Source organism: Chaetura pelagica, unplaced genomic scaffold, assembly GCF_000747805.2.
Source record: "Chaetura pelagica isolate M959 unplaced genomic scaffold, ChaPel_1.0 scaffold76, whole genome shotgun sequence".
NCBI classification, from domain to species: domain Eukaryota; kingdom Metazoa; phylum Chordata; class Aves; order Apodiformes; family Apodidae; genus Chaetura; species Chaetura pelagica.
The window spans coordinates 8,468,386-8,491,108 of record NW_009970723.1 but is presented as its reverse complement, the minus strand read 5'-3'; the positions used below and the strand labels follow the sequence as shown (position 1 = coordinate 8,491,108).

General features: G+C 42.1%; 1 protein-coding gene across 1 annotated transcript in view; it reads right to left on the bottom strand.

Moving 5' to 3' along the window:
• The window catches only part of SDC2 (syndecan 2), a 42,983-nt gene extending 20,891 nt beyond the window's left edge, over nt 1–22,092 (bottom strand). The window contains exon 1 of the mRNA XM_010006514.1: nt 21,988–22,092. Within this exon, the coding sequence (XP_010004816.1) occupies nt 21,988–22,092 (105 nt within the window). The remainder of the gene's footprint in view (nt 1–21,987) is intronic.
• Between the last annotated feature and the right edge of the window lie 631 nt (nt 22,093–22,723).

Genomic DNA, 22,723 nt, shown 5'->3' with positions numbered 1-22,723 from the left:
CTCTCAGTAGACACTTCTATTTGGTCCCTGCAGCCAGCAGAATTTTGGTGGTATCTCAGTAAAGCTTCCCAGAGGTGGAAAAGAGGCCATCAGTCAATCTGAAATCTGCTTGAACTTCCTAAAATTGTGTGCTATCATAGCAATCAGCTGAAGGAACTTCCCTCCCACAAACATGCAACCTTTTTCAGAAGCTGGTCATTAAGAGATAACCTGGATACGCTAAGACATTCATATCCCAGGTTCACTGCATTCTTACTTAAGGAAAGTAGAGCTCAAATAAGTTTTAAGTATGCTTAAATGAAACAACTTTGTACCAGGACCCTAAGTTCCATTAGAACAAAACACACAGGTTGTGCACTCAACATGAAAGGAAAGAATCACTCTTCATAGAAATATGTCTAAAAAAATCCAAGAAAACAAAAAAACCCCAAATCTTCATCTTTGTACTACTTCAGGTGCTGTTAGAAAAGATTTTTCTGCTCAGAACTGGTACTCAACAGCGAATCAATGTGAACTTTATGTTACTCAGCAGAATGTGCTGAACTCTTTCTCCAGTCCATGAAAATGATGACAACTTTATTTATTCAGGTAACTACTTCCAACTTGTTGGCTGGTGGCTGGAAGCACAGAGCCAGGGGATCAGTTTGTTCCCTGGCAGGAAAAGCACTGGTAAATCTAAAACTTGGGTAAATTTGGCCTGAAACTGTAATGTCTGTGGCCAAAAGGATAAATGGTATCACTGCTACTCTTTCCACTGGTATAGTCTTCTCAGACAGACAGCAAACACAAAAAGCATTATGAGACCAGGTACATCCCTATGAGACACTTCTTCATAGCCCAGAACCCTGAATAGTAGGACAACAAAGACGATTTCATAGCCATTTGCAGGTGCCAACCAGTCTAACGCCCACTCATCTCACTGGTCTACAAGATTAAGCTGTTGGATTTGGCACTCTGATCCTCTCTTTCTTAACTGAATTTTTGCTATGAAAGCTTGGTGTTCATATCCTCTTTGATTCACACAAAGATAAGAAATGAGTTTACTTCAGATGAGATAAAACATCACTCTAATAAATTCCATTACAGTTGAGTGAAATCAGAGATACGGCAGCTTGTAAGTGCTACATGGATTCGGGAGCAGACTTCCATCTGGTACGCTACCCTTCAAGCACGATTCCCCTTCTTCCACCAGGGAGATGGAACTGGTGCAGCACCAACACAAGCCCAGCCAGGTGGGGTCATGGCAAGAAGAAAAGATTTTCTCTCCTGCCCTCTCCTGCACCTTTGACTTTTGTGGAAGCTCCCTTGAGGCTTCCAGTGCAGCATTGGACTGGGCAAAGGAACCAAAGGGCCAATTTCTTCTGAAGACAAAGACAGATCGGGCTTGCATTCAGAAACCTGCTGGATAAACCAAGCAGAACCACTGAAAGAAAATCTGAACTACATTGCTAGGAATTTCTCCCCACATGGTCTTGCAGCTGGCTGATCCCATATCAATTGCACAGCAAGAGAAAATGAGGCAGAGGCTCAGTGAGGCCATCTGCTGTGAACCTCCATACCTGCTGCAAGATACTACTGCACACCTTAACAATTAGCATGCATTCATGTTCCTGAGAAGAACCATCTAACATATGTCTTCTCTTAGAAAAACCCCACAAACATACAGAGAAAGCATCAAGCTGAAACTGCTTAGTATAAGGTACACTAAAACAAAAAAGTTATTCCATGAGCAGTGGAAAGCCTAACACCTGATTTTCTACAGAGGTTCCCCTCCCCACCACAACCCCAGCTCCTGCCTCTTTCTCCTGTGCTACTCCCTTCCTATGAGTAGTGCAGATGGATATGACAGAATATGAATCAAACAACTCTGAAAATGAACATACAGGAACTCCTCAAAATAAAAGTTTCAGCTGGAATTACATAACAGGTCACTTTCAAACAGCATGTTACAACTTTTTTGTTTGTTTCTTTAAAGCATGGTCAAGAAAGTTGCTGCTTTAATTGAAGGATTAGTGAGCTGATAACATAAGCTCTCCCAGTTATCCTGCGTGTCTACCTTTATCATTAAAAAACTGGCTGAAATAAGCTTCGTATTCATTATCTTCAGCTAATATTTTAAAAATAAAACTAGAATGCTACATAAAACTAGAATGAAAAGAAATACACAGATAATGGAATAAATGACACTGTATTTGACAGACAAGCTTCCCTTGAATTAAAGGAAAGCAAACCTGGTAAGTTGTTTGACAGCATTTTTAATGGTCATACATGTGACTGAAGAGTAAAACTCAACAAAGACTCTTAATAGTATTAAATATCTGTTAACAAAGAACAATCCTTTCTTTCTAGTATTCATACTCTAAATCAGTTCTGCTGAAGGGAACAAAGATTTCAGTATTTCTATAGCTAAACTCTGAATCTTCATAAAGCTGTCCCAGCACCATCAATACAAGGTTAGCAGCACTCTACAATCTTTACTGTCTTATCAATGGTTTAAAGCTTTTAAAAATCCATATGCCTACAAAACCTCCTGAAGCTGTTAACACATTGAGGATTTCACAGCATTGTTGACCTGGGCAGCCTCTTTATCCTCAGTAAGTTATTTTAAGCAACTTTCTGCCAGCAAGCAAGTCTTTTTGTTAGGCTTTGTATTATTGCTAAAGCGCTGCTTACAATACAGCACAAAATGGGGGGGTACTAAGCAGAAACCAGAAAGGGGTCTGTCAAGTTCCCCTTTTATTTCTTTTATTCTTCACTTTCCTGATATGCTTATAATATCTGACACATCATTGCCCTGCTTCCAGGAATCTGGCTACACACCTAAGCCACCTCCTGAGTGGGAGCAATGTGAATGCACAGCAGACAAAACAGACCAAATCCATATATTTTCAGAACGATGCTATTAATTTGCACACTTTCTTTTGCCTTGTTGGCATTTTTATATATAACTCATATATATCTATATCTCTCATAGAGAAAAAGAAATTAGCAAGTATACTTAACTACTGAGTAAGAAAACACATCACCTGGCTTTGGAGGTGAGGACGGGAAGAGGTAAAAGGAAGGTAAATTTTTCATACTTGAAACCAAACTCAAAACCTACTCTTCTTTATTCTTAAATTCCTTATCAGATAAAGGACTCCAGCTTGAAGACCATATTCTGTGGCATGGTGGGAAAAGCAAGCCTTAAACCAACACATACTACCACACAACAAAAAGCAATCTCATTGTCTTCTGCAGGCTTGTGCCTGGAAGTATCAACTGAGACGGCCAGTGCTAGCACAGCAGTCTTCCTTGGATTGTAACTTATGAATAGCCACAGTCAAGCAGCCACAAATATTTAAGGGGGGATCTTGTTTGGGGAAGCAATTCTTGCTTGTCCTTTGATGTTTCGTATCTTGAAAGTTTGTGTAGCCAGCCACCCATGCCACTCCTTGGTGTCACCAAAACTACTAAGACCTATCCTGTTTAAATCCAAGGGCACACTATAAAATGTACTCCACTGACAGCCCACACAAGCACAGAGGTTTATGTTTGACACCAACTTCTGTACCACACTTGATAACTTGACTTTCAGCTGAGGGCCAAGACAAAAACAGCAAGCTTCCCAGGAAGAAGGAAAAAAGAAAAGAGATTTCAACTGACATAAACAGAGCCCACAAAATCTCTGCTAATGATACTTTTTCTGAATGTTAGATCAACTTTCCTATTTCCTTGTTAAACCCATACCTTTTGTAATGAATGGAAAGAACAGATGTTTTCTAAGTTATCAATTCAGTAATGTTGTCAAGTATCACAAGAACACCTTTAAAGAAACGTTACACGGAAGCAAGTGATTCAGCACTGGCATCTTTATGTTACTTAACACGGTTAAGTGTTAGCAAAAATAATGGACATAACGGCCAAGCAACTTGTTATTCTAGATAAAGCATGAATGTTTTCCAATTATCTACACCTTATTTCCGACAGTTCTACTTCAAAACTACAGCACATAATCTGCTCCATATAGCTGTCAATCAAATGGACAAATTCTCTTAAGATGTCACTGCAGATATGTCCAAAGCAATTACACTTTACAAAGCTAACCCCAGATTAATAACAAAAGTTTAATTCAAACAACAAGGCTTTCTCTGCAAGCAATACCAAGGGTTGCTACACGGATGGCATTAGAAAGCTTCTTAGTTCCTGTTTCTCTTTGTTTCAGTAAAAGGATAACTCTGTACTTGGAAATGGAACAAGCAAAAAGGAGTTTCATCAGCCTAAGTGTTACGGAAGTCGGCTGCTTAATAGACCTGACCTTGCACAAACCTGCTCACCTCCCTATGTTCTGGGAGCTTAAAAAAGGATCTGAGGACAAAGAGAGGAGATGTAAAGACTCTGTTTAGCGAGACCATACGGCAAGACATTCAGATCTACTACAAGACAACACAGAACAGTTTTGCAACATTACTGGTACACTTGTGTATGTATATTTAAGAAAATAAGTGTGGTCAAGGACTGTGTTTCAAATGAGAGTAATGCAACACAAAGGAACATTCTAACATAAGCATTTAAACAGCTAGAGAGAACAGTTGCAGTAGCAAGCGTATCACACAATAATATTGTATTTTAAGTTCTTCTCAAATCAGACACTTTGATCAAGAATAAACCTCTTTTCACAGGGCAGACATGAAGTGTGTTAATAAGGTTTTCTGATAGACATACACAAGCAAATTAGATCAAGAACTTCAAATAATATAAATGGAGGCTGCTTTTGAAAGCATGTTTGCAAAGCCAGCTGCAAGGAGGCAACTGCAACATGGTAAATCACAGCAAGGAGCATTTGTTTACTCACTTTGGACAGAAGAGATTTTATAGAAAGATATTTTCATATGCCATTTTCAGGTATAACAATTGAATGAAGGCAGACAATGACCAGGAAGCATTTGAGAAATAAGGTGAAAATAATTTCTGCTGAAAACTCAATTCATTGCAGTTGCTAACATCTCTTCTTAAAAGTCACTCAGAAGTTGATTTGACTTCATAACGACATGACAAAAACCATTAGGCAGAAAAATGCAACAGCTACTGGCGTTTTGATAAAGCAGAGTAATCAGCTCATTTAATTTCTTAAAAAAATTAGTTTATACCAGACACATCCCACAAAAACTGGTACTTGTCCAGTGAAACACACAGCTTTCATTTGCAGAAAAATTGGCTTATTGAGATAAACTGGCACCCCAAGAGTTTGCTGTGCTGTAACTGCTCCCTTAACAGCCTGACAGAGCAGGGGCCATTCTGGAGACAAAGGGCCTTGGTCCAGGCTCCTGGCATGGGCTGTCACTCCATTAACTACACGCAGGCCCGTGCTGCAACCCCCCAGGGAAGCCTCTGATGGGCTGGAAGAGCAGATTACTACTGGCTTATGGCTCAGATACAGCATGTTATGCAACTGAAAGGCTTAACAAGCCTCTATCTTGCTCTTTCAAAATTAAGTTTCCAGGGAAAAAGAAAAAAAAAGACTGGTCATGAGGAAGAACACCAAAAAAGTGACATGAACCCCCAAAACACAGCACAGAGCTCCACACTAAGGCCTCAGCTTTCAATGACTGGGGCGAAGGCAGAGTCAGGAGGCTCTGCCAATGGCCCTTGTCCACCAAAAAGCGCACTGGGAAGCCAGGACTCGCTCTTTATTTTCTGCTCAAACACCATTTCCTTCATAAGCCTGTTTACAATTTTTAAAAAGAAAGGCCAGACCACGGCCTGAAAGTCTAATAGTCTTCAAATCTGCTTTGCATGTTCTTCCATCTTCCACTACAGGCCATGGAGGGGGAGGGAGAGGGATAGGGCTGTCCCACCTGCCCCACTGTCACTCACCCCAAAAATGGCTCGGAGCCACCAGCTTCAGGCAAGCAGCAAACAGTGCCAGGAGCCCAAGGCACCTCTCTGGGCAAGCCACAGCCTGTCTTCACAGACAATGTGGCATTTTCTTCACTACTTTCCCAGTAGGGCCGGTTTGAAGTGGCACGCTATTTGCATTCAGAGTGAAAAACCTCATTTTGTCATCAGAAGGCTGAGGAGAAGTTCCCAGCGACCCAGGCCTCGCATGGGCCCGCAGGACGTTACCCCCTCTGGCCCCGCCAGCCCTGCAGCGAGCCCAGCAAGCACTGACTACCCAGCTGGGCCTCCTGCTTGGAGACCCCATTTTCTGGGAATAAAAGGGCGTTGTGCTACCCTTCTCCCCCGGGCCCATTACAGGCACGATTCTGAGCTAACATAAAAGGAAAAGTCCTTGGGTTTGTAGCAGTCAATTGCAGACCTCTGGTGTCTGCTGCAGCAAAGTGTAAAAGTGGCACTTAAAGATTTGACCAGGAAATCACAGCACATATAGTCCATATGCTGAAGAAAAGGCTGCAATACTACTTTTTTGTCTTCACCTCTCCACCTTACACTACCTTAGAAAATCAACTTAATATCCTACTATTAATTTATAACCATAATATATTATCCTATATATCCTAGGATATATAATTTCCTTCCAGTACTTGAAGGGGGCCTACAGGAAAGCTGGGGAGGAGCTTTTCATCAGAGAAGACAGTGATAGGACATGGGGTAATGGTTTTCAACTGAAAGAGGGGCGATTTAGGTGAGATATTAGGAAGAAATTCTTCACTAGAAGAGTGGTGAGAAACTGGAATAGGTTGTCCAGGAAGGTTGTTGATGCCCCATCCCTGGAGGTTTTTAAGGCTGGGTTGGACAAGGTTTTGTGCAACCTGATCTAGTGGTGGGGTTCCCTGCTCATGGCAGGGGGGCTGGAACTTGATAATCTTTTAGGTCCCTTCCAATCTTAATGATTCTATGATTCATATCAGTTTATGATCTGTCCTGTCCTCTGAAAGTTAAAGCTCATGTTCACTGAAGGAGTCACTAAGAGAAGCAAGCTTCTCCTTCACTTCCAAGCCTATTCCACTGGATCATGAAGCTGAATGTTTCCGTTTCGCTTATGAAGGTTGTCCATTCATGACATTATGCAGCACTGAAGGAGCCAAACAGATTAAATGGACATCTGCCTTTCCAGTCTGCTATAAAAGTGGTTTAATACCAACCAGTGTTTAAACAGTAAAACTGTCTGCAATTGCTGCTCTATAATCTGTAAGTAATCAATCAATCTTGATGCTGAGCTTCCATCACTGCTTCTCTGTAGGCAGCTGGAAAAACTGCCAGGGCACATACTCCCTGTTTATACTCCAATGTTAAAAAGTAATTAAACACAGATTCAGTCTGCAGTCACAGTGATCCTGGCACATGTCAAGTCTCAGGATTATATTTTCAAAGCAAAGCACAGGAGATACTGTGAAGCCTTCAGTTATGGCAGTTATTTGTCATGCTACTTCTCCTCTGAATGCATTACTGCAATAAATACCCCATGGGCTTGCCAAAGGAAAGCAGTTTCCCACTAAAGCAACCATCCTATCACTCTTTGAAACCTCAGCACCTCAGAAGAGTGAAGGACACAGGTGTTGGTCCCATGCCACCCATGGAGCTCGGCTGCTCCAGCCTGAAGCTATCCCAAGCAACAGCATCAAACTTGACATCTTTTTCAGACTTGTTGCTTGATGTTGTAATGACTGTGGGATTACAACTGTCATGTTGGGAATTAAAAGGCTTACTTCTTTTAACAATGTAATCTGTGTTGACACATTTTGGTTAAGGTGCAAGTGTCCCTTGCTCTCAGAGCTACATGGACGCTGCCAGCAGAAGCTACACATAACAGCAGCTGACGTTTCTGCTCAAGAGAACTAAAGGCGTTTCCATTTAAGCCTGGGAAAACCCAGAAGGAGATGTGACACTCCAGCCTAGCCACAGGATTTGGGTTGGAATGAGGCCAGAGCTAAAGACAGGTAGCTCCTGGAGCCTCAGCACACCTTGTGACAGGGTCACACCCGGATTACCCCGCTTCCCCAGCTGGATGTCAAGAAGGTCAGACCACCCCTCTTATGGAAGAGATGGCTTTCAGAGTAGATTAATGCTGAACCTTTTCAAGTTCCTTTATTCTGTTGCACACAGGTTGTTGCACAGTGCTCTCTGACATAGCATATAAAGCATATGACTAACATCCATCATCTGTTTGTCCCTTCATTCCCTCCCCAAACCCAGGATTTCACATGGCAGAACCTTTTGTTTTCTCTGGAGCGGGCTGACAAGTTTTCTCACCAATGCACAAGTCATCTTATTCAATTTAGACATGGCAAAACTGAAATCAACTTTAATTAACAGGGCTGCTGATTTCACATCTCTCGACTGACAACTGGTTTAAAGGCAGCTCCTGCCCCACATACTTATTAACAAATAAATTCTGAGGTTCCAGCAAGCACTTGGCACAGAGGCTGGTCAGGCCAAGCAGCCCAGCAGAAGGGCTCTGCTCTTTGCAGCACTGCTGCTCAGCTCTGCTGCTCAGCTCTGCTGCTCAGCTCTGCTGCTCAGCTCTGCTGCTCAGCTCTGCTGCTCAGCTCTGCTGCTCAGCTCTGCTGCTCAGCTCTGCTGCTCAGCTCTGCTGCTCAGCTCTGCTGCTCAGCTCTGCTGCTCAGCTCTGCTGCTCAGCTCTGCTGCTCAGCTCTGCTGCTCAGCTCTGCTGCTCAGCTCTGCTGCTCAGCTCTGCTGTAGACTGCAGCCACTCAAGCTCAACAGTGCGTCTTGCACAGGCTAGAGGATTCAGCTGGCCTGGTGAAAAGTGCCACAGCACAAAACATATCAGCCTTGGATTAAACCTAAAGTATTTTTCTAACGTTATCTGCATCTACTCCTACTCTTTGTCCCTCTCAGCTTGGCATAGGGATGTAAAGGATCAAAGCAAGTCCCCAAAGAGTCACATGTACATTCCTTTCCCTCTCAGTATCTCTATGCAATTAGCATAATCACTACAAATAGACTTCACTTGTAATTTTGAACCCGCTGGCCTGACATTGGATTATGCTATTCAAGGCTTTAATATAGTAGCACTCTTACATGAGACTATGGTGATGGTGAGTCAGAAAGTTAGTGTGCACTTCAGGCACCCAACTTTACTTCAAAGTGGCTAAATTCAGGAGCAAAGAGTCCTTCTACAGATCAATGGAGAGAACTATGCTTCTCCAGAGAGTCAGTCACAGTCCTGATTTTATGATCTTATACATCTGAATTCATGCTCCTCAGTTAACAGCCAAACAATCCTTCCAACACGTTAAGCAAGGGAGTCAATCTCTGACTGAAATGGCACCTATAACGTTAGGCTCCAGTAGGTCTGAATGAGTTTTGGAATAAAACAGTAGAGAAGCACATTGCAAAGCCAGCAGATCTTCTGCGTTTTCCAAGGGAACAATTACTGTGACAACAGCACATTTATGATACTCAGACAGAAACCTCAGTATCTCAGTGCTGCCATAAGCTCCACTGAAAAAAAACCCAAACCCCATGACTTCAGGCTGCAGACCCATACTTTTGCAGCTGACTTTTCCAGTAAGAGACCTCTCTTTATCTATAATGACACAGTGTAACTCAACCAAGTAGGTGATTCGTTGCTGGACTGGGACATCGGGTACTCATTTCTCTGGATGCTTTATAAGGAACAGAAAAATAAAACACAACCACAGCATAATTCCTGACTGCAGAGTTCTTTCACCAAGAAGAAGCTGTATTTCTCTGGCCATGAATCACCAAGAAGAAGCTGTATTTCTCTGGACATGAAAAACAGCAGCTATTTCAGCTCTGAAGTGCAGAAGCACTCAGACATCACTGTGAAACAACTAAATGTGCAGACCCAGCTGGTTAGAAAACCAATTCTGCTGGCTAATTAGTACAGTACTATGTGCCAAAAAAAATTCTTCCAGGTAAACTTTTTACCTCTTACACTTCTTACAGTCACTTTATTACTGCTATGAAAGTTAAGATTGTTCTACACTCGAAGCACTGCAACTCTCCTCCAATTGTTAATTCTACCCTGTACAGTCATTAAATGAATGCTAACATATATCAGATACTTTCTCAATGCCATCCAGTGTGTACAGGAGAATGCATGCTGAACATAATGCTTTAGAAATAAGATTTTCCACGTGCTGCTTTAAGCAATGGAAACCAAAGGAGAAGCTTCATGGTGATGCAGTAATCAAAACCCACAGGATACACAACTACTCAGATTTGTGCCACCTTGGAAGCACATGTTTTGCAAAACCTGTAGACTGTGTACTTTATTTTCTCATGCACAATGAGAATGAAGTGTAATCTATCAAGGCTTAAAATTAAACATCCCATATTATCATGCAATGAGACAGAAACTAGTCAAACTAGTTCAAAAGTCACAGTTCTCTTCTATGTAAATTTAGCTTCACTCCTAAAATCAACAGAGGAAATACGATCAGCATTCAAACACAGTAGAAACAGCCTCTTGAAATTCTGCAACACAGTTAGCATCAGAAATCTCCCAGGTGTGAAATGAGAAACTAATGGAGTTTGCTAGCAGTGAAAAGAATCAAGCCTGAATTGCAGGGCAGGAAACTGCTGCCATTAAACATGCTGATTATCATTTTAGTGACATTTTACCTACTAATTCCTTCATGAACCATAAGAATACATAGTGCTTTTCAATACGAGCATTGTATGCCTATCAATTTCAGAATAACAGAAAAAAATGACCTAAGGCCAACCTGTAAATGTGAGATGTGCTTGTGTTAAAAAGTGCTTGAAATTTCTGGTAATTATATACCTATTCTAGCTATGGACAATCAGGACCTATCCCCTTGGCATAAGACAGTGCTCCAGTTCCTATTCCTGTATCACCTCCTTCTTTTTCAAGCCAGGCTATTGATAAATGCCCACACAGCATGAGAAGCCCCTAAGGATACCTGCATAAAATGCACTTACAGACAATGGTGTCCTGGTCAGCAAGATGAAATTACCTCACAGAGGCTTACAAACCTTCCAAGAGGGACATATTGTCCTAATGTAATAGGAGGCTGTGGGAACAAACAAGCTGAGAACAAAACAAGACAATTAAACAAAAGTAACTTCCCAGCTAACATCCAATTACAGGATATCGGCGTGCTTCCTGGCCCCAAGCTGAAGTGCCATCACTGTTTGTCAGCAATAGGGGAAAAGGAAAAGAGAAAACACATAAACAAGCATGGAGAATTTAAAACTCATTCCTGGAGAGCCCCAACCGCCCAGAGGTCCAGGCTTTAAGCAAGGAATTCAGCTCCAAAGACACCTACTTTCAGGCAGGCATTTAACTGCCTTGAGCTTGGGGTCCACGATCTTATTTTAATCAGCAAAATCTAGTCACTGGAGTCAGGAGTGCCCTGTTGAGCTTCCTAAACACAGGCACATAGCACTGCTTAAGATGCCTCAGGCACCCGCCCCGTCCCCAACTCCTGTCCCAGATGGACACGTGCCTCCTGCGGGTCCTGTTGCATGTTCCAGGGCTGTGCAGACCTCCTCCAGTGCCCAAGGTATCTCAGATGTCACAAAAAGTTAAGAGCATTTGTCTTCTCTTTCCCATGCTGGGAGGGCAGGAGTTGCAGAGGCAGGAGAAGGAAGTTGTCTCTGAATCAGGGACTGGTCTGTAGCATACAAGACAAGGGACTCTGAATGAAGGTTGGGCACATGTCTGAAACACTTCTGGAACACTCAGCTTTGTCACCTCAGCACATGCTCCCTATACACAGGTATTGAATTATAGCATGAGCAAAGCCTGGCTTATCACTCTTCCACAACAGCAACTCCCACACAGTAGGGCAAGGTTTGGAGAGCGCTCCAGGGCGTCATCCAACAGCCAACATCCAACTTACACCACCTAGAAACTCCTCAGACGATGAAGTCCAGGCCAAACACTGGGATGTGCCTCACAGCAGGAGATGTCAATACAGACTTCCATATCCTACGTGTGCAAGACAATTACAGAGGATGCAAGAACTACATTCGAGAATTTTTTTCTCTCAGGTTGCCTTTTTTAACTACAAATGCCAAGCACAGAAAGTTTCCAGACTTTCAAAGATAATTCAAATAACTTGTTGCTTACAGAAGTGAGAAGAACACTAACATCTTTGCAACACAAATCTATTGGACAATTTTTCTAGTAGTGAGAAAACCAAGAACCTCAAACTTTACCTTCCTCACCACAACTTAGATTTGCTTAAACTGGTTTCCCTTGCTGCTATGGAAAAGACCCTGAGAACCAGCAACAATTCCTGCACAGATAAAGCACATATAAACTGTGCAGCACCCTGCTGATCTCTCCTACAGATCACTAAATTCTTCTCATCCCTTGCCTTCTCCAGCACATCCATGTCAGAGGCTGTGGAAGCAGAGGGTGCTACAGCACCAGAGGCTTCGTCTGGAAGGAACACTCCTCCCCTTTACCACGGTGAAAAGCTAATGAGGGCATGGTGGGAAAGAGGAGGGCACCCTTCTCACAACGCTTGTGCTGCCCTGGCTCTGCAATGAGAAATCAGTGTTTTCACCAGCCCTGGGCTCCACAACTACACAGAAAACCATCCTCAGCCTCATGACTGTTGGTACAGGCATGGGATTAGAAAATCTAACATTCATCACACTTGCAGTATAAGAGTTGGAGAATATATTCTGATTTGGAGCAAGCTTTACTATCACTTCAATGCACGTAGTTAAGAGGTGATTTGTACAGACCGACCTGTAGCTTTTCAGCAGTTCTCAGCCACATTGTCCCTTTGCAAAACCAAGCCAGGTCTTCAAAGGACTTTAGAAAGAATTTGCAGGTTGCAATCCTGAACTGGATCCTATATTAGATGGGCATCTGAAGACAAAGTGAAGCACCACCAGCTAGCTTTGTTAAAACACCTGTAGATCTACTTCCCAAGTTTCTCACTGTACAGATCACCAGTAATATCTATACAGAGATTAGATTCTTTCTTTGACACCGGAAAGACACGTCCAGGCAGGACTTGCAAAGGCTGATGCATTATTAATGATGTTTCCCTCTCAGCTGGATTAAGCCACAATTTAACCAAGCAGAGGGGTTGATGGTAGCTCTCCCCTCCTTGTCAAGGTGTTGTCAAAAGCTCCAAAGAAAGCTTCCAAAATAAATGCTATTACAACATTTTCAGGGTATCGGCACACCCCAAAACCTCATAAACCAACAAGAGGGTTTTTGTTCTCTTGATGGAAGGCCAAGCATTTCCTTCTTTCCCAGGCTCTCAACATCACTAGCAAAGGTATTCAACCATAAACCAGACTGCCTACTAACACAGTGCAGCATGGTATGCAGAATGCAATTTGTACTGGCAATTAAAAATGAAAAAGCATAACTCTATTCCATATGCATTTCTATTAAAAAATAGGCATTTTGCTTTATTGCAATAATTCTAAAGGGGATAAAAAGGACAATTTTAGACCAAAATAAAGCTGTATACGTAAGATATGCATAAAAATCCCTCACAAAATCCAACCATCATCAAGGAAGAAGTCCCAGATTTTCATTCTTTTGTATGCTTGAGATCTGTGATGAAGTTAAACATAGGAGCAATTAACTTTTGTACCAGTAACACATCAGCTTTACTGTGTATACAATTAGAAAACCTTGACAGCTTCCTACAGAACAGGCATTTCCACAGGGGCTTTTAATTTCTTTTAAATACAAGTACCTCTTGTGAGGAACAGGAAACAATGCACAAACTCTTCATGACAGCTTGAGAAGCAGAACACAGCCTGTGGCAGACTGAGATTTAAAAAAATCTTTATCAGTTTTAGAATACTTGCATATACTTCTAGTATTCCTTGATTTTCACATGTAACATAGCTGCAATAACAACAATCACAGCTAGTTAGAAGTCACTAGCAAGCTGCATACTCTATACATTTTTTGTCTTTTTAAAGCAGAAAACATGTTCCCAGTTTAAACTTGCTAATTAACTCTATTTTCTGGGGCTAAAACTTTTTCCTGTGTGACGTGAGACACCGTTTAAATACACAGGCAGGATCTAGCTGTGTTTTGCTGATAAAGATAATATACCTTGAACCAGTAGCATTAAACTGAATGTCTCTTACTTCAGGAAGGAAAACCATTATTTTCAAAATTGATACAGTATAAGCATAAATTTAGACTTACTTATTTTGGGATAATTTCCCGAACAGCAAAATCCTAAGGCTGCTTCTGACGACAGGAAAAAACAACATTATTTTGTTGGAACTACTGACAGAGATGTTCCCTCTTTGGCATTTGTAATGAAATTCAACTTGCCTGGGTTGAACCCACAGCACAGGTAATATTACTGTCTTTGGAAGAAGCTTTAAACTATGGAAGCCTGTTCTTGATCATTACTGATAAGAGAGGAAAAACAAAAGTTCTGTTGAATTTGGGCTTCAGTATATTCCTCTAAGATTACAGAAAACTGTACAGATTACTGCTGAAACACTGCAGCCAAACCAGAGAGATTTATTTTCCCCCCTTAGAAATAATTAAATCACATTAAGGAAAGAAAAAAAAATAAATTAGAGCAGAGGTAGGTAACAAACCTATCTTTTATATTGGACACTAATTGAAAAAGATACAAAACCAAATAAGTTTAGGAAAACATTAACCTTTAATTATCCTGTGAAAATCCATGGCCGTTAAACAATCATCCATATCTGATACTTACCTTATTATGTACCTTAAGTAGAACTGAGTACCTAGCTCAAGGGAATCCCTGCTTAAAAATTAAACATAAGTAAACTGAAGTACAATAAGCCCCCATGATTTAAAGGCAATACTCTTAAGTACAGTCATGAAAAAAAAAGTCGTATTACAGCATCTCATTTGAGATTGCATTTAGAGAGATCCACTGTTAGAGGACTGAATCTATTAGCAGAGAATGCAACAATTCCTGCCAAGCTGTTTGATAGAAACCAGGCACTGATATAACCTAATCTGTACAACTTCCCATTAGCAATACCACTTCCTAAAAGGAAGGCATTACGGTTGAAGGGCTTTCACAGCAGCCACCACAATTCACTATACAGAGCAAAGCAAATCTAGCAGAATTACTTTTCTAAAAGGTAAAATGATCATCCCAAGATGCCTTTCCAAATCAGAATTACTTAGCGCTTCTTATCAGCCACAGACTTGTAGCATACTATAGAATTTGCAAGACATTTAGTTATTTACTTTTTATAGGTGCTCAAATGGGACTTGTTATCTAGTCACCCTCCTTCTACCTGAGCTCTTGGCCATGCTGAAGGCAACACTGCTGTCACTCCTGGTTTAGATAAAGAGACCTCAGTGCTCACTCAGTGCTGTGGCAAGAAATACTCTGGCACAGCACGGATCTGTATTTTTATCTCTCTACAATCTCACTGAAGACTACAACTTTCTTTTATACAGCTGAAGTATCAAGTTTCAGCACGCAGGCCATAACACCAAGCTCTTAGTACTCACCTTTCCTGAAACTCAGATTATCAGGAAAAAATGGTCCTCTCTATTAGCCTTTTATTATGAAATAGCTATTCATAGATTCCTGAAATACCTGCAATTCTTTTCATTCACTACGAAGAAACTCTTATAAAGCCTAATGAATTGCAGAAACATTATACACCAACAAAGGCAAGATGCTTCAAGAAACAGGAGGAATGTTCATTCAGCATCACACAACACTGAAGAAAATGACAGGAAGTTAACAATGGTAAAAAAAGTATATTTTTATAAAAACTTCCCACATAATATATGTAAAATATATAAGAGAATAATAAACAGAAGTAATAATAAAGGTAATAAAAATATAATAATAAACAGAAAAAAAAATAACTTTATAATGAATGCACCTTCAAAAAACTGAGCAGTTCAAGGTGAGTTACGGGAAAAGACTGAAAAATACAGGGCTGTGGTAAAATACTGTTGTTTCTGTGTACATGTCATAAGCTATAAATTATACTTTCCTTGTCACGTTCTGCAAAGACTGATGAAGCAGGGTGAGGTGGTGAGGTAACACACTTGCAGAAACCCTCCACTGCAGATTATACTTGGCTCTCAAACTCACACAACACCTTTGTTGAGCTGTACTCCCTTGGCGTACCTGAGAGGACAGCAAGGTCCAAAGCTGGAGCTTCAATTGGAAAAGGGGAGGGGAAAAAACTTCCTCTGCATATTTTGCTTTTATCAATATTTTACATCAGGTGTCACACACCTTGAGGGACAAACACAGGTAATTTCAACACAGGTAATTTCAAACTGGTACCAGCCAAGTCTTTGCACCAAAACGATGTGGAAACCAGCTGCCCCAAAAGTCATGCATGAACCACAGATGACGGAATTTCGGTCAAATAAAACAGAGCTGCCAAAAAGAAACACACTTAGCCATGCAGCCCACACCAGTTTCTTCTGCTTTCCAAGACACCACCCTCCCTCTGCTGCTGGTGAGGCAGTCTCAGATGGCCAGCCTTCTATCATTGGACAGGCCTGTCCACAGGAGAAGCAGATACTATAGCAAGCACCTTCCACAGTGCTTCATGGCCAGCCCAGGGTTTGCTGTGCAAAGTGTGAGCATCCAGGTGCAGGTTGCTGCCTGCCAGACACTCCTCAAACAGGAGGAAGACCTCACTAACAGAGAGCAAAAAAAGTCTCATCATCTGAGCTCTGAGGCTGAAGTGGTAAGAGAAAGATGCAGAAAGAGAGAATGGAAGGAAAGTATATATAAGGGCAGGTGTAATAAAGGTGTAATTTCCCAGTACAGCTTCTCTTTAATAGGGCACCTCAAATTTTACAGAAGCAAAAGCCACCTACAAGCAAAGATAAGCAACATAAAGGCTGAGCAACTGCAGAAACAAAACATGATTAATTAAACTGTGACTGCAGAAAGGCTGCTTTTCATCACTAATACATACCAGGCAGATAAATTGTGGTGAAAGTCCTCTTACATGGAAATGCAGACACCTGGGAATTCAGTTAGTTGCCAGATCTATTTTAAAACACATTCATCTGCCAGGCCTAACGGTCTAATGGCTTTGCTAAACTCCTCAGGACAGAGCAGAACTGACTACAGGCTTTGGAGGTATGAACTCACTGGACTCACCACAGGGTACATGCCCGCACATCCTGCCCACTCCCCAGTCCAGGGGCAGAGCAACCAGCTTCGGTGGGACACAGGAGTGAGAACAGTTTCAAGCAAAGTACCCCACTGCAATAGACCAGACCCCACCTGTGCCTGATCTATACAGGACATGAGATCAAAGCATCTCTGGCAGAATGAGAAACATTAATAACTTCCAGGAATGGTGACTGTGTAAGAGCAGAACTAAAGTCTCAGTCCATCTGTAACATGCGGCATCAACTTTGAAGGACTCAACTCTGCAACATCACTTAAGTTCACATGCACAACCTCTGCTGGACCAGCGCCTACACCTGGTATGAGTTGGCCAACTCAATGCTAAACCAAAGTCTACAACTGCAGATTCCCAGGCATTACAGTGCAATTCCAGTCTTTGCAAAGATCCACTCCTTGTGCAGTGCAGAATATCCTAAAGCAGGAGCAAGGCAGTGGCCACCCAAAAACCTGGGCTTCAGCCAGGCCTGGGCTGCAGAACCAGAGACACAAAAGATGCCACGGGTTTATTCCTACACTGCTTTGTAATTTGAGTTTGGGGTAGGGGGAGGATTTGGGAGGAGAGAAGAGCAGCCAACTGCCAGTTACCAAATAAGAAAAACAGGACTGCTTCACAAATAAGTATGCTTATTATGCTTCCACTGGGATGGAAAGTATTACTTAACTGAAACAGGGACATCACATGTGTTGCGCTTCAGTCATGTTGAGGAATGACAGGTAACAGAACTACACAGGCAATGACCACCACTGCTTTCCTTCATGTAAAGCACAGAAGAAACACCCTTTTTCCATTTAGCATGGTGGAAACTTGTTAAGATTCACAGACTTCTGCCATTTCAGTTCCCTCTCTGAATGGCTGACTAAAATAAGTGAGCCACTTGTACAGGACTCTTCTGGAGTTACTCATCGTTCCCACTGAGACAATTCCATGCTTGTCTGCAGTGATCTGCATCCTCCCTCTCAGCTGCATTCCTAACTTTAATTGCCAAACACAGCACATAAACTGCCTTTGGTACATATCATTTGATTTATTTTTTATTTTTTAAAAGAAGCAACTGTTTCTAGGACAAACTTCCAAGGCAACCAGCTGCCTCTTCTCTGCATTTGTCAGCTCCTCCTGCTCAGCCTGAGCCTGCAGACTGCTCCTCCCAACGCAACACCTGGTGGGGTTTACTTCCTTCATAGTCTTTTCACCAAGATATGGTGCTGAATAAAGCAAAGTCAAAGTGTTCATGCCATTCAGTGCTTATACTGAATTTTGTACCACCCTTTCCTCCCTCCAGCGCATTAAAACTGGCTACATCATTTTGTAAGTTTGTAAATAAATAAACAAATCTCCAGCATGCTCAGGCCTGTCTTGGCTCAATCCAAAACAGTGAAACCACTCTGTGGAGCATTTTAATGGAGCCAACAAACCCCTCAAGGAACACACTGGGTCAGTTTTGGCCCAGTATCCTGTTAGCACTTTTGGATAAGGGTTTGTCCACAACCTGTGATTCTGAGCTTGGACCACCAGATGCTCCCACACATGCCTCACTTTATGCATAACAAGGAGTCCCACCAAGGACCACATTTGGCCTTGCTCTGCATGCTGAATTTGGAGCATGTGCAAAAGTAATGGATTTCAACCAATTTGCTATTTTTTCTTTCTTTTTTCTTTTTTTTTTTGTGTTTTGTTTTGTTTTGTTAATTCAGGCTGCAAAGGACTGCTCTGAAAAATACAAGTTCTCTTCATTTTTGTTTTATTTACTTATTTACAACTCTAAAGGACATCATACATGTTTGCACTTTAAACACCTACGATTTTTTTATTTGGCACTATTAAAAATTAAGAGGTCCCAGAAAATGAGGTAGATGCAAGAGTAACAAAAAAATAACACACGGGATCTATCTAACTTGAGCATCACCACCACACTCCCCACACAGTATGTCTTACATATGTATCAACTGGTGCCCAGCTTATAGCTGTTACTACATGAACTCTATCACAGTCATCCAAGGTTTTATTTAGAGGTGGACAATCACCAGAAACTGAAGACAGCCAAGTGAGGTGATGGATCAACCACTATTTAGTGTTATGCAACCAAAACACTTTTTCTTCAGCAGCATCTAGTCATAGAGTAAATTAGAGACTGGGGTTGTCCTAAATCCCAGCACAATAAAGACCATCATCCAGTAGAGCAAAGCACATACACTAACTGATGTTGATGCCTGCAACAAGGAAACACTGACCTCTCTCCCTTGATGACTGAAATCCTCGAGCCTCCTGATTTAGTTTGGCTTCAGCCACTGAGGCCACGTGGCCAAGCCAAGGTCCCCAGCCCACAGGCAGACCTCACTTGTTTTGCATGGCCATCATGTACCAACAGCAGGGCAGTCCAGACCCTCAGCTACAGGAGAAGGAAAGGGTCAGTGGGGCCACCAAGCAGGGACACACTTCCACATGGCAGCATGGGGCTCCCAGCTGTGTGCCCTGCCCACCTGCTCCCCAGTGAGGACACAGCTGCAGAACTGGGGAGTCCCTGCACCTCCCCAGTCGTAGAGAAACCATGAGGGGCTTGGGGCACAGCTCTGCAGCAAGCTGGCAGTGGGGCTCTGGCAGGAGGGCTGCCCACCCCATCGCTTTGCTTTGCTTTCAACCACGACAATGTCAAGTTAAGTTTCCCCATACCTTCAGTGGCTGCAAGGTCAGCCTTTACTTCACCAAAAGCAGAGGGGTCCTTGGGTGCCCCAAACTGGCTACCACATCATCCTTAGGGCACCTTGCTCACCAGGTGCAGGATGGCAGAGGCTGAGCTGGGAATGGGCACGTGTGTGGAGACGCTGCAGTCCCGGCGCTGCTGCTCGCCCATGGCACGCTCAGAGAAGCCATGGCCATCCACTGTACTGCACGGATGCCTGCTGGCTACAGGATGAGCTATGCATTTGGGATAGCCCCAGTTTCTATTTCCACAGCACTGAGATGGCTACGTGCAGCTGTAGGACTGAACTCTATTTTCTTCAGAGTAAGAAACTTAAAATAAGTTTGCTGCCTGAGGGTGGGAAAGCAGCTCATGCTATAAAACAAGAGCCTTTTCACTTTGTTACTGGAGCTTCTAATTTAATGTAACTGGGGTAAATGGGTAGCCAATTTTAAGCGTGTGGTTTGGTTTAAATATTAACTGGTGGTACATAAGGCTTCATTCAAAGGGTAAGTTCAGCTGTATAGCAACAGTTTACAAAACAAGTGTAAGGCAGCGGAGAACTGCATTGTAATTACACCCTTGGAAGGTACTTTTAATCCTCAAAGTTTCATATGCTGTGGTCTCCTTAAAAAAATATAAATAAAACCTCACACAGAACACACTGACTGAAAAGGAAATTCATACAGTATCTGGAGTTCCTTATACAAAATTGCTAAGAAGCGCTGACTTTTAAAAATGGTAAAAGCACATAGCTAAATCCAGCTCCATAATCCAGGCAGATCATGCTGATACACAGAAATCTCTGACCTGCTAGGCAACTGAAACTTTTACATTTGAAAAAGTAAAGTCCCTAACTTGTTTTGATTCCCCGAGGCAGTTCTGCAGCAAACCACCACTTAATGCACCAGCAAAATACCACTTAGCAATCACTTCTTTTTAAAAGGCCCAGCAGCTATCCCAAGCTGTTGTTTGAGGGTAGCCTGCTAGGCTCTCACTGATCATGGTAAAATCAGTTACACTTTGGTGTGGATCTTTTATTTTGTTGGGTTTTTACCTAGTCTATTGTTTGTTAACAAACAAAACAACACAATTCTGGACAATTCTTGTTAGTTCCCCCTTGTCCTGCCTGTTTCCCCCCTTGGAACATACAACGCTTTCATATAGAGGGATTCTACTCTTGCCATCAAAGAGCTGTAACACATAGAGATGAATTACTCCTTTCCTTCTCTGTAGAAAATCCTTCATTTGCGTGGCCCATGGTGCCCTGGAAAATGGCAGACACAGCACTCCCAGACTTGTCATCCCTCGACATTAAAGCTTTATTTTAGTACTGCCTTCCTACTTGCCTCTCACAGACTGCCTAGTCCTAAAAACACACCTGTCAATTCTGGATGCTTAAACTTCAGAAATGAGTATACTGACATTTAAAAACTGACTTTCCAAAGAAAAAAATGTGTTCAGAAACTCAGCTGTGTGACATGCGTAATATCTACCTAAATTCCACATTTCGGTAGATCACAGCGTTGCTTGAACAGATCATCCATTTCAATCCTCCCTGCAAAGCAAACCAATTCATGTCTCTAAGAGGATTTGTCCTGGAGAACTGGCCCCTTTCTGATTGCTAGGAAGTGCAAGATACTCACATCTCAATCCAGACTTGGTGACAAGCACTGAAAAGGGAAATTCCAACCGCGGGCAAAAAGCAGCAGGTGGGAAAGATGTTGCTTAATGTGAAACCGTGCAGAGAGGGCAGGAGAGAGATGCCTTCCCAGCTGAAGCTGTCTCCTGGAGAACCTCACTGATCAGCCAGGAATGACTGACATTTAGCAGCTAATAAATATTTATTAGGTAAAAGCTAAATAAGTTTTAATAGCTCATATAAAATATTAGCTAATTTTCTTCATATAAGTAAGAATGTTATAACCATATGCACTGCGATCTACAACCTTGATCTTGGTCAATTCATATGCTGAAAGCTCTGAATCATATATAACTTCCAAAGATAAACCAATAAAATACAGGTACTTTATTTCAGGTACTCCACTTACACAAGCATAACAAAGCAGCAACTTACTTGTTGGCACTACAACAGGAGCTAGAAATGTATTAGGTTATGCTGAATTATTAACATATCAGCAATATAAGATTTATATTTTCACATCAGTTCAGATGTGAAATAACACAAGGAGTATTCAAGTGTTTTCCACCTGAACAGTTTGCTCCATCCTGCCACTACGTCCCACTTTTCCAAGTGAAAGTGGTCCCTCTGCTTTCACTCTTGTGACAGGCCTCCACTTCCGCAGATCTTTCTTTTCTTTTTGGAGTCCCACAGGTAAGTCCACCACCATCTTCGCCCTCACTCTCACATTATATGCAACACTTCCATGCTTCCTTGATGAAGCACCGGTTTGGAGGAGGTGAGCATTGCTGAGGCAATGCAACTCCTTCAGCTCCTGCCACTTCTGCTGGGAGCAACAGTGCCAGGTACCCGCTCGCTCTCCATCAGTGCTTTGCTTGGCTGTTAGGCAGAGTAAAGTGAGGAACTGACTGTAATCACACCCTTCATGTAATGAAAGAAAACAACCAACCACCAAAAGTGGAAGGAATCAAAAGCTACACCACATGGGTTTTCTTAGGTTTTTTCCTCCTTTTCAAGGAAAGTTGCTTCTCTTCTGTTGCTGCAGCCACTTCCAAACCACGCACATTTTCTGGAATGGCATTAGCTGGTTTTGAAAAATTACAGGATGATTTTGAGCATGTAAAGTCACCCTGTAGCTCTTCTCTCCTCTTTGCCCGTGTTTCTTTGTCTGACTTTCGCTATGCCCTCCATATCCGCAAGAGATCATCAGCAGCAGCAGCTCAGCATTACTTCATCCTCTCTACCAAATTTTCAGCAGCGGAAAGTTTGACATTTTTCATTAGTTCAGGGCAGATCCTTCCACACTGGTAATAAAAAAGCACAAATAAACTCTGCTAGAA